The 13,216-nt window shown below is 40.4% G+C and overlaps 1 protein-coding gene across 1 annotated transcript in view; it reads left to right on the plus strand.

Moving 5' to 3' along the window:
• The window catches only part of ctnna2 (catenin (cadherin-associated protein), alpha 2), a 361,962-nt gene that overhangs the window by 93,358 nt on the left and 255,388 nt on the right, over positions 1 to 13,216 (plus strand). The window contains 1 exon segment of the mRNA XM_022216075.2: positions 6,976 to 7,179. Within this exon segment, the coding sequence (XP_022071767.2) occupies positions 6,976 to 7,179 (204 nt within the window).

The raw sequence follows: 13,216 nt of genomic DNA on the forward strand, positions 1-13,216 counted from the left end.
GTCCCTTTGGTCACAACTATGCACAGCTGGCCTTTCAGATCGTCAGTTTTGAAAGATTATGAGAATTGGGCAACACAGTTTCCCTCCCAATTGAGGATGACACTTGGGAGTTGAGTTGAGAGAGAGTTGAATTGATGTATGTAAGCTGTGGTGTTGAGCGAGGATGCAGGGCTCAGAACTGGTGTACACAAAGAGAACGTGTGCCAAGTGTCTATTGGGCTATCGTATTCTAGGCGTAGAAGATGGGCAAATGTGATTGGACTTGGACTGAATTGACTTTGAAATTGACTGTGAAACAACTTCTGTCCCTTAGAATTACTGGAATGCTCCTTTAAGCTGAAACGCTGAAACGCTGAAGGTCTTACACTGATGGGAGTGAAGTTAGAATATTATAGTGTGTGCCGAGATCTTATGTGAATAACTTCATGTTATTAGGATGTCACCATAAATACTACAAATTTGCTGGCCCATACCAAAGTAATGATTACCAATACCATTTTCAATGCCACTACAAAAAAAAAATTAAAGAAAAATTAAAATACACCAATTAAATGAATGTTTTTCAACAAGGACTCTTCTTTGAAACCACAAATATAAAAGGCCAGGAGTAAAAAACATGGAAAAAATATTAACATTACTTGTAATAGGGAAAGGTAACCTTCAAGCATTCAACACAGACAATATTGTATTATAAAACTTGCTGATCCAATTTCCTTGTACAGACTTTCATATTAATTTTTGTTTTTTCTGTGCCTCTGAAAAGCTTTAAATATATATGTAGTTTGCTGTGCGTGTGTTGGTCTACTTTATGCCTGTCTGTCCTGCTCAGCTTCCTCATAATGCTGATGCTGTGAAAAGACCATTAGGAAAACCACACAGGCTGCTGCACAGTGTATGTATAGGCAGAGGCAAACATAAACACACAGACTGCTATATGATGGCCGGTTGAACAGGGTGTCGACAGCCTGCTTAGGAGTCATCTTGAATTTTGTGAACAGATGCGTCAGTTTTTGAGCTGCTTAAGAGAATTTTTTACTCCACCAAGGAACACAGTGCAGCGCTCGATTTAAGGCCGAGAGGTCCGGTCGCCCAAATGACATTTTTTGGGCCACCAACATACATCAATTTAGACATTTTTAGGAGTCAAAATCAACTTTTAGTGGCCAAAAAAATTAATCCGCTGGGCAAAGTGTGCCTTAAAACCCGCCACGGCTGTGAGAGTCACCCACGAATGAGCAGTGCATTGTCCGGAGCTCCTAGCGGGCGACTGGGACGTTGACAGCCGGAACAGGTGCGGTTTGTCGCGGGCAGATGAGCGGCAGGTGTTAGCCGAGCAGCTAGCGGGGGATAGCTAGCCAGCCGGGGAGTCTGAGCAGTCTGTGACCGGGGACCCGCCGAGTTAAAAATGACAGCTCCGGTGGCTTGGTGCTTTCCGTTCGCGGTGCTTAGGCTCAGTTGGTGCTGTCCTCCGGATGCCGCCACCACATTCTGGGCTGGTTCTGGATCCGACGGAGTCCGCGAGATGTTAACGACGTTAACATAAGCGACAATAAAGTGTTCAAATTTTAAATTAAATTGGCGGAAATCCGCGGATCCGCGGAAAATTGCCATCCCTGAAACTTGAATTTGGAGGTCAGTAGCCCAAATCAAAATATTTGGGCCCCTAACCAGCGTGTTCTTTGTCATTTTTGGTCACCAAAATCGGTTTTTAGTCGCAAATGGCGACCTGGCGACCGTTTAAATCGAGCGCTGCAGTGGAGTTATGTGAACATTACGGTTTCTATTGAGGCTCAGGTGTAGGGTATGAGACAGGACACGAGAGGAATAGAAAACATAAGGCTTTTATTTACAACAAGGAATGTTTTGGACAAAACCAAAAACAACTGCAGAAGATTGACTACAACCGGAAGTGACAAATCGCAATGAGACCCGCTTAAGGCGGCGAAAAGAACAGGAAGCAGTGAGTGGCGTCTGTCTTTATGTGTGAGGAAGTGTCTGATTGGATCACTCCCACCTGCTCGCGCTCCACTCTCGCTGGTTGGGGTGACACACACCTGTCGCCGTGGTCTCACCTGCCCACGCTCAATCTAGGAAAAAAGGGAAAGCAGGGGGTAAGTAAGAGCACTGCCACTATGTTGAGCTTGAGGCTGTGGGCGTGACAGTGACGATCGGCGTACGTTTGTCTGTCTGTCTGTTATCCGTCTGTGCGCAACAGCACTCAAAAACAGACGAATGGATTTGGATGAAATTTTCAGTTAAGGTGCTTAAATGCTTTTCTTGTTTCCAAATGTGAAATTGTTTGTGTTCTGACTTTTGGCTTTTAGACTTGTCCCTGATCATCAACTCAAAAACCAAACCTCTCCGTACACAACTTTTATGTCGCAGCACACCTGTTGCTACACCATTCCAGAGAAATCACAATCTCCAGTTGTCTGCCTGTAACACCCGCTGTACTTTTGGTATCTTTGGTCCTACAGAAGATTCGAATTCAGATTCATTTTGGTTTATTTGTCATATGCAGGCTAATACATGGCCAACTATGCAATGAAATGTACTGGACTAGAAGAACCAGTCCACTCAATAGAAAAGCTAAAACACTGGAGAAACTGTAAATGCAAAATATGGCCAAAAGTATCAAATATAAGAAAACTCTAAACATTTAGATAGGAATTTTTCAATGTACTTTTGCGGGGTGCAGAGCTAAAGCTAAGAAAATAAGAGAAGAATATCAGTCTTGTTAGATTTTCATAATTTTGGTGTAGACTTGGTCCTGAAGTATCCGTTCTGAAGACATCCCTACCTCACATGCACCCACAAATTTGAATATTATAATAAGTGAGTGTACTCATTTAGTGCTCTTTATCACACCCACACAATTGTACTGAAGCTATTTTCATCTCCTGCCACTGCCTGATAATAGGAGGCCAAAGCCTAACCCTAAGTCAGGTGCTCTTCATTAGGTTAATCAGTCAGAGAGCGGGTTATGACTAATGTCCCCTCTGGACCAGGGTGGGCAGAGCTTTGTCAAACACTGTAATAGTCACAACCATGCAGCCCTTGAACCCTGGAACGGGTTCACCGGAGGCAATACAGTGGTTTGTTCAAGACTTTGTAGCGCTTCCCTCTTAGACAAAATAGTTGTCATCAAATATTGGAAACAGCCCAAAGGCACATTGGACATAGGCTGATGTGACATGTGGCCTGTCTCACTGGTTGATGCCCCAAAGTTGGGTCAAACTAATAACCTCAACCCTGGTGGGGCAAACATAAGGTTGCCTCTGGTCCTGATACACTGTCAAACTCCGACAGTGCATTCACATAGAATTAGAGACTTCTACAAACTGGCCTAGAATTAATGAAAAAAAGAGAGAGAAAAACTCATCAGCCTGGAGGTAAGGTCTCTTTAACTGCTCTGTACAAACAACTCTATCTAGAATACTATAATATGTTCTATATTTTCTGAATAATTGGAAATTAAAATGTGTTCAGAAGGGACAGCTAATAGCAAATTGGTCACTTGTACTACATATGAAGACATATTGAAGAATATCCTCTACCTAGCTTTATGCTAAAATGAATTGACTCTTTTCTGCAAGGAAATGTAAAATGCATTAAGATTCTGACATGTTTTCATGAAATGCTCCAAAATGCAGTGCCAGAATATTTATAGATTCTGCCATTGCCAAATGAAATTCTCAGAACCATTTTCTACAAACTTGTATTTGTCTGAGGTAATATTAAGCTTTCAAGGATGCTGTTTTTTTATTTTGTAGTCTGACTGTATTATGGCACTACTTCAGCTCATTATTATTATTGTGTGCACTTGTCGGATAGTTTTCACAAATGCTGGGTAGTTTTGGCCACTAATGCGAACAACAGACTAACCGATAATGAGGTTCAAAGACAACAAATGTCTCAAAAAATGAGTTGAACACTGTGAAACTCATCGAGGGAATTGACGCTATCAGTCACGTTTGTGAGCTTCTTGGAGGATGACTTCAGCCATTGCCAATTACCTTGAAAACCTACCAGCCTTTGTCAGCCTAGCGTTTGCTACTTTATTTTTTTATTTTTTCCACTCTGCCTATTCCCAACTCCCAGTGATAATTGCAGCCTGACACCCTGTGTGGAATAACAATTGACTTTAGTCCTAAGGGAATGTTCTCAGTTTCCCTTCATGTTCTTTTCCTCTTTCCATCTATTCACGATGACATCCGCTGTGTATTGAGCTTTGTTGTGTTTCTTTTTCCCTTCTTAAACCTCTAATTTCTGATGTAGATGTCAGCACAAGAACCATTCCACAACAAGTGAAGACGAGGAACAAGGATTTAAAAGAAATAAAGTAGATCAACTTAATGGGAAATACCGATCATGTATTACTTTTCAAGGAACTGAATTGAAATGAATAATGATATACTGTGCATACCTTACCCCTTGTAGAATGCAGACACGTGCAGCTAGACCTATGTATGTTTAAATGTCCTTGTTTATGTTTTACTTAACCCTTAGATGCACAAGTGATTGGACACTACACTCGTCCATAAGTGGGTCAAAAATAACCCGTATAAGAATCAATGTGTTTTTATGCCATTGTTGTCATTTTGGTTAAGAATAATCATTTGTATTATTGTTCGCATTATATTTTTGTCCACAGAAGATTGATTTCATGTTTGAAATAGGTTTGGTTTTCACTTTTAAACAGATTTTGAACATTTTTATAATTGAAAATAAAAAAAAATTACACAGAGCAGCACTGGAGGAATGTCAGCATCCATTTTGTTGACAGTTTTCCAGACTGTTCTCCCAGCTGTTGCTGCTCTCTGTCCCTCCAAGTTTGTACACTTCATCACCTCTTATATGATATTATCAGCAATAAAAAGCTTGGGGTTGTAATAGAAATGTCACAATTTCTTTAAAAATATTAAAGGCAACTTAAAAATTTAAATGGAATGACATGAAAAACATGTTTTTTCAGGAATAGCTGGAATATGAAATGACAAAAACATTTTATTGCAAAGATATCGCAAGAAAACGACCTCACTGAGTCATTTTTGACCCACTTATGCATCTAAGGGTTAAAGCCAGATAAAGACATCATCTAAATTTCATGTCTACACGTCTGGTAGAGCAGTCGATCTGGCCTTGCTCTGTCAAAAGAAGAAACACAACAGAGTCCTCGAAACCTGTCTCAACATGTTGCACTTCCCCCCCCCCCCACTTGTAGCAATCATAATAAGAAAAAACATGCCTGCTCCAGGATCTGGGAGAAAAAACGGTAAAAGAGTGAAATATACAAAAAGAAAGAAGTAGAAGCAGCTCCTGTACGTACCTAGGAAACGCGGTATATTCGCGCTTCTTCTCTACAACTTCTCTCCTCCTGCCTGTACCTGCTGTCTTGTTCTTATTCATATACTTATTCCCGTAACCCAAAAACTCAGTTCTTTCACCACATATTTTCAGTCATTATGCTGCACAGCCATGTATGTACCATGCCTTCCTGCCAGCTACAGATGAAAAGCAGGTTACGGTGCAGCCCTTGCTCTCTCTTGCCTTAAATGTTATTCTGCATCATTTGACAGTCTGTCACCCTGCTTCAGGATTAGACTGGGGCATAGAGACCAAACACTGCACCTTTGCTCTCTGTTGTTACCCAGCACTTGCCAAACTCATCATGTATTCTACAAAGCTACATCTTAGGGCCCTCTCCCAGAGTTAGCTGTGATTTATTTTGTATATTTAAACCTTATAGGATACTGAAATGCATCTTTAATTGGGCCGGGTGCTGAGGTTAAAGGAGCTTTTTTTTTTTTAACTAATAGCTTTTGTTGGAACTTTGAATGGAGAGACTAAAGTCAAATTGTTGTTAGGTCAGTGTTCTCCTTTGAATAGCTGGAAATGTGATATGTTCAAGTAAAAATGCAAGGTTTTTCCGCTTCAGGTATTGGTATTCACTGATCCGCGAGTACTCCCGTCTCTCTGAAATAAACAGAACGAGAAAAAGCAACATTAAAAGAAATGGCTTTGTTCCTGCAGTATTCACATTTTTGCCAACACTTTAAGACAAGCGAGAGTCTCATGCCTAAAGAACTTTCCAGTGGAGGTTCACTTTAAATTTCTGATTTCTAAATGGAACTACGCTGTGCCCGACCTCCTTTTTGCACCCATGCTTTTGCCTACCTTCATCTTGGTAGCTGATTGTTGTTGTGATGGTGATTCATCCTCGTTCAGTGCTACAATTTGCATACATCTGAACAAATTTGGAAACAAACCTTCGTGAATATTTGACTGCTCTCTGCCAGTGTTTAAAAAGCAGGTGGAAGCATTTTGTGTTCTTTAAGCAAATAGAACTCGATTACAAACTGATGGAGATGTCTGAGATTGATGCTGTAATTATAATTTGTTGCATGCAAAAAAACCCCAAAAAACCCCGAAGTGGCTTTTAAGTGTGACTTCGCTTTTCTCCTTGAAAGGAACACTTCTCTATTGAGAGAAAAACATCTTGATTTTCCCTCATTTTGTTTTGTCTTTTTGCTTTTAGTATTTTCAGTCTTTTCTCGAAGTGAATATCTAAGGTAGTCTCAAGCCTTAAAGGTGCCCGATACTGTTTTTATGTTCATGCATTTATTCATTTTGTGTAATCTTTCTTCCAAATTTTGTTTACCAGCCTTTGAAATGTAACAGTCTTATTTTATATTCTGTACTCCCCTAATTACTACACTGGCTGGTTAGCAGCCTCCTAGCATCTTTCTGTACATGGTCAGCTGCTGCTGTTGATCGGTGCTCTCAAATGACTTCCTTCAGGCAAATACTGTTGTCTTGTGCTATGTACCTTGTACTTGTCTTGTTGTCCATGATAGAAACTGAATTACAGCTTATCATAGGATACATTTGCCCAGTTTAATCCTCCCCTTGTCATGATTTAGCCCACTTAGGCCTGTTTTGCTCTTCTGACCTTCTTTCTTTTTTGCCCTACAGAACAAGATCATCCTTGACCCTCTGACATTCAGCGAGGCTCGATTCAGGCCTTCCCTGGAGGAGCGCTTGGAGAGCATCATCAGCGGTGCTGCACTAATGGCCGACTCTTCATGCACACGTGATGACCGCCGTGAACGCATCGTGGCTGAATGCAACGCTGTTCGACAGGCCCTTCAAGACTTGTTGAGCGAGTACATGAACAATGTGAGTTCCCTCGCTAATTATTTAATACCCATCAACGACACATACACCGCTGAAACGGACACACATGCAGCTCATTTATGTCATACTTTCTCTCGTGAAAACTATGAAAAGTGTGTCTATTGCACAGCTGTCTGTCCGTACGAGAAGACGGATCCTTTCTCTGTTGCTCCCCCCTGAGGTTTCTTCCACTTTTCTTTGCTGAAAGGGCTTTGCGAGAGTTTATCCTTATTCATGTCAGTGGTCTAAGGACAGAGCTCTTGTATGCTGTATGGACTGTAAAGCTTCCAGAGGCAAACCTGTGATATTGACCTATATAACTAAAACGGAAAAGACTTCATGTTAGTTGAAAGCAACAGCCCATGTAGATCTATATTTATGCGCAGTGCAAAGACGAGTACATTCTGTGTTACTAAATGTAGTTAATTTCCACAGCTTCAATTGCTCTTTGTCTATCCCTTTGGTGTTTTCATTCTCAGAGGGCTGCAAGCAGGCTCAAAGGTGAGAGGAGATGAGTCAGTGAAAGGTGAGGTATCGGTGAAAGTCAGTTCTTTGACGTGCTGAGAATTGATGGTGTGAGGGTGAAGTCTATTTTCAGCCCATAGCTGTGTCGACAATTTCACGATTCCATCGGCAAATGAAGTGACTAATTAATCAAAGTGCACAACTTCATGTTCTGTAGAATGTGCAGCCTAATATAGTTAAATGCACTGAAAGACATTAGTATTGGCAAAACAAACTAATGCAAACCAATAAATTGTAACACAAAAAATAATAGCAAATAATATATTTTTGTTGTTACATGACCAACACAAAAATTATTAACTGAACATACAGTTATGATTGTATTTTATAATCACTACTAGTCATGGAAACTATGACATGGAAGGTTTGCAGTACTTTCACAAATGTAAATTTGTATCAGAATGACAGATTGTGGATCTGTGGATACATATGCCATGTGTAACGTCACGTGTTTGCATGTTGTGCTTCTGAACCTTCTGGTAAACAGTTGTATTTTCCTCCTTAGAAAAGCTGGTCTGGACTTTGTCTCTCTGCTTAGAGGGCCATTTTCCTCATGCAACACTGTGGCTGGCACAACTGTTTAAAGGTTATGAGACCGGCCAAGACAATGATTAATCCTCACACATATCCGATTTATATTCTAATTCAACCCACCCTTTTGTGCACAGTGAGCCGTACGAGCTGTGTCTACATAAGCGAAAATGGTAGCCGCCCTTGGATACTCTGTCATTGACCTTGCACACATGACTTAGTTCCTTGTGCTGGACCTGGCGATAGTGCCATTAAATGGGAGCCCATAAGATTTCTGAAACTTTCAATGTCACATCTATTAAATGTCTGATCTCCTTTTATCATCTTAAAACTAAGTCTGTCTTCCACGGTAGACTCATTCCTGCATTTGTCTGCAAAGATGCGTGCAGACGTTTGGTGCTCGGTGGTTTACTAAAACAAAGTGGGTGCCCTGTCCTTGCCCCACTTGGCATTTGTATGGTGACGAGTCCTCATCTGCAGTCCAGACCATAAGTAGTTGGACAATTTTGTGTTCTTCAAACTCGGACGCTACAATAAGTCCTTGTAAAGTTTCACCTTTTTTTTTTTTTAAGGTGGTTTACCCTATGAAGAACTGTGTGAGAGATGTAGACGAAGTTGAAGTTAAACAAAATCATTATATTGACTATTTTATGGAAAATTCTTTGCAGCTAAATCTTTAACTCACTGCATTATCTGACATTTTGTACCTTGTGTGTGATGCCTTAACTGCGTTTTCCATACTGAGGGGACTTCACGAAGTGGAATTCATGATGAGATATTACACTTCTTCTCCGTGAAAAGCTAATTAGTTAAATGCTTTGCTGTTCTAATGAAACTGAGCACATGCACACGTGGACAAAATTGTTGGTACCCCTCAGTTAAAGAAGGAAAAACCCACAATTCTCACTGAAATCACTTGAAACTCACAAAAGTAACAATAAATAAAAATTTATTGAAAATTAAATAATCAAAATCAGCCATCACTTTTGAATTGTTGATTAACATAATTATTTAAAAACAACAAACTAATGAAATAGGGCTGGACAAAAATGATGGTACCCATAACTTAATATTTTGTTGCACAACCTTTTGAGGCAATCACTGCAATTAAACGATTTCTGTATTTGTCAATGAGCGTTCTGCAGCTGTCAACAGGTATTTTGGCCCACTCCTCATGAGCAAACAGCTCCAGTTGTCTCAGGTTTGATGGGTGTCTTCTCCAAATGGCATGTTTCAGCTCCTTCCACATATGTTCAATGGGATTCAGATCTGGGCTCATAGAAGGCCACTTTAGAATAGTCCAACGCTTTTCTCTCAGCCATTCTTGGGTGTTTTTGGCTGTGTGTTTTGGATCGTTGTCCTGTTGGAAGACCCATGACCTGCGACTGAGACCAAGCTTTCTGACACTAGGCAGCACATTTCTCTCCAGAATGCCTTGATAGTCTTCAGATTTCATCGTACCTTGCACACTTTCAAGACACCCTGTGCCAGATGCAGCAAAGCAGCCCCAAAACATTACTGAGCCTCCTCCATGTTTCACCGTAGGGACAGTGTTCTTTTCTTCGTATGCTTGGTTTTTGAGTCTATGAACATAGAGTTGATGTGCCTTACCAAAAAGCTCCAGTTTGGTCTCATCTGTCCAAAGGACATTCTCCCAGAAGCTTTGTGGCTTGTCAACATGCATTTTTGCAAATTCCAGTCTGGCTTTTTTATGAGTTTTTTTCAGCAGTGGTGTCCTCCTTGGTCGTCTCCCATGAAGTCCACTTTGGCTCAAACAACGACGAATGGTGCGATCTGACACTGATGTACCTTGGCCTTGGAGTTCACCTTTAATTTCTTTGGAGGTTGCTCTGGGCTCTTTGGATACAATTCCAACGATCCGTCTCTTCAATTTGTCATCAATTTTCCTCTTGCGGCCACGTCCAGGGAGGTTGGCTACTGTCCCGTGGGTCTTGAACTTCTGAATAATATGAGCCACTGTTGTCACAGGAACTTCAAGCTGTTTAGAGATGGTCTTATAGCCTTTACCTTTAAGATGTTTGTCTATAATTTTTTTTCGGATGTCCTGGGACAATTCTCTCCTTCGCTTTCTGTTGTCCATGTTCAGTGTGGTACACACCTTTTCACCAAACAGCAGGGTGACTACTTGTCTCCCTTTAAATAGGCAGACTGACTGATTATGAGTTTGGAAACACCTGTGATGTCAATTAAATGACACACCTGAGTTAATCATGTCACTCTGGTCAAATAGTTTTCAATCTTTTATAGAGGTACCATCATTTTTGTCCAGGCCTGTTTCATTAGTTTGTTTTTTTAAATAATTATGTTAATCAACAATTCAAAAGTAATGGCTGTTTTTGATGATTTAATTTTCAATAAATTTTTATTTATTGTTACTTTTGTGAGTTTCAAGTGATTTCAGTGAGAATTGTGGGTTTTTCCTTCTTTAACTGAGGGGTACCAACAATTTTGTCCACGTGTGTACAATGCGCCCGTTTACTTCTGCATTCCCCCATTTGTTTAAAGAAAGCCCCCTAAACTTGCTGTGTTGCCATGAAGGGGTTTTTCTTGACAATACCAGAGATTTTACCACTGCTCACAAGACTTTTGCCACCTTTTGGTTTTGTGCATGCACTTGCTTTTTCACTTGCGTAGTCGCATCTTTACTGGCTGTTCTCAGTCACATTTAATCCGTTTATATACCATCCGAGCCGTCGCTGTGATGACACACAGCTGTCCAATAAACATTTAGTAGCCAAGCGTCTAATTACTTTTGAACCCTTGCAGTTTAGGCCATGTGGTGTTTCAATGGCTGTCTCTCACATGCAATTATTGCCATACTGATTTAAGCCCACTTAGATTATAGCTGAGACTGAACTATCCAAATACTTATTTCCTAGACTGTAGCTGTTATCTGCTAACACACATACACATTGATCTATTATGCGAGTGTACAGACATCCATCCTTGAACTGTATACTTGGATAGAATGAAGGTTTTACTTGTATCATTGAACACTCTATGCTCATTAACTGATCAGTACCAGCCAATTAGGAACATCCTGATCATTTAGCATGACGCTAGTTTCTTACACATCCGCAAACTACTAAGAAAACCGCAGCAAAAGTGGCAAAAAAAATGCAAGGGATGATTATAATATCTACTTTATATTTGGTTCGTAGAAGCCGATTCAAATTCTGACCTGAATGAAAATGATGACATCCATCCTTTGTAAAGGTGGGAAATTGTAATGTAAAGTTAACAATGAGATACAATCAACATGGCAGCCTTTCGGGTGCCCTAAACAGAGTCATACATCACTGAAAACGCAGGGGCCATAAATTCAACACTGGGGCACTTACTAGGCCAAGCCTGCGTTTTTAGATAACCCCTAGTTTGCCTTGACTGTTGGTGAGTTATTGCTGTATTAAAAAGGACCATATTATACCCATGTGTTTGACTAAACTGGGACTCAGAGTCCACATTGTTCACTGTAGCCGGAGGTAGTACAGCCATCTGTGGAGGAAGGCGCTCAGGAGGTATAATACCTCAGTTATACTCCATACATAAGAGCAACACTATTCTGTCTCTCCTTTTCAGTAGTTCAGGGTTAGTTTTGTAAACCATCACTTGCTTCTAAAAAGAGAACCTGCGCAATTTCAAAGATGAACTGGTGATTTGAAGCCCACCATCAATACTGCTTCTCTGTCAAGGAGGGAATCGGACTGTTTGTGAAGTACTGGATTTCTCCTTAAAGGGCTGAGAAGTTGAGCGTCTCATTCACAGCTCTGAAAATCTAGGCCAGCCTGAAACCATCTCTCAAAGCAGCTCCTCTTAAGATGAAGTCAGTATTATAACAACTCAACATAACCACAGTCTTTAACTCTGCAGCATTTAGTTTTGTTTTGTTTTGTTTTTTAACTTTTTGCTCATAGAGCCCCATTCATTGGATTTTCTATACGTGTGACCTGCTGAAACTGTGTGCTAAGTGTTGATCCAGCATGTCATTTGTGACCAGTAAGCAACTTTCAAGTCAATGCTTATTGATCCCCACAGCATCAGTTCTCCTGCTGGCAAAGTCTCTACGTGATAACCAGCTTAATAATGTGTTTGTTGCGGCACCTGTGCTCATAAAGTGCTCTGGAAACAATAGGAAGCTAATTGATAAGGGTTGTTATTACATTAGAGAGGCTCTCTGGTTTTAATAGAAAATTAATAGTGCAACGGTGGGCAGTAGTGCTACGTTCTGCTTATGAATGTCTGAGTGAGTTTAGCTTAATGTCCAAGCCAACCTTGTTGTTTTGATATTAGATTATTATTTTGGATATCTAGACAATGTTAATGGAGATATATTTAATTCCTTCACAAACATGCAAGTAATGGAAAACTTCACTGACACAAAATAAGCCAGTTACATGGCTAGATGCCGCAAGGGGTAATCTTAGTTTCCTGTTTGCTTTTTTGATTTATTTGTCTTGAAAAAATGACTTTATTGTGAGACTTACAGTCCCTTAACTTTATTAATATTTTAGTATTAGTTGCACAGTGAGGAAACCGAGAAGAAAACTAATCAAGGATGTATTTGGGGTCAGTCTGCAAGCTCAGTAAAGGAAAAAAAATCATTTTGTTAAAAGCAGGTGCTGTTGCTGCTTTGTAATGTACATACAGTACATATATGGGTCTTTCTTTAAAACACTGAACAGCCATCCTTTGCTCAGGGTATGATGTTGAATCCACAGAGATTTCCTCCTTTTACTTACACTTGAAAAAGCTAAAATCATGCAAGTGTTCATGAACAGTCAGATGCCCTTTCCCCCTCTTACAGCACGGCAGCTTTTTGCTAAAGTAATTGTGCCTTGGTTCATTAGGCCCATGAGTTGTGTTTTAGAGGCTACAGCTGGGAGATTGTTGACAGCCCCTGGCTGTCCTAGTGAGGAGAAGAGAGTAAATCATAGAGACACAAAGAACAAAATGCTTTCACTTC

This window comes from Acanthochromis polyacanthus, chromosome 3 (genome assembly GCF_021347895.1).
Source record: "Acanthochromis polyacanthus isolate Apoly-LR-REF ecotype Palm Island chromosome 3, KAUST_Apoly_ChrSc, whole genome shotgun sequence".
Lineage (NCBI taxonomy): Eukaryota > Metazoa > Chordata > Actinopteri > Pomacentridae > Acanthochromis > Acanthochromis polyacanthus.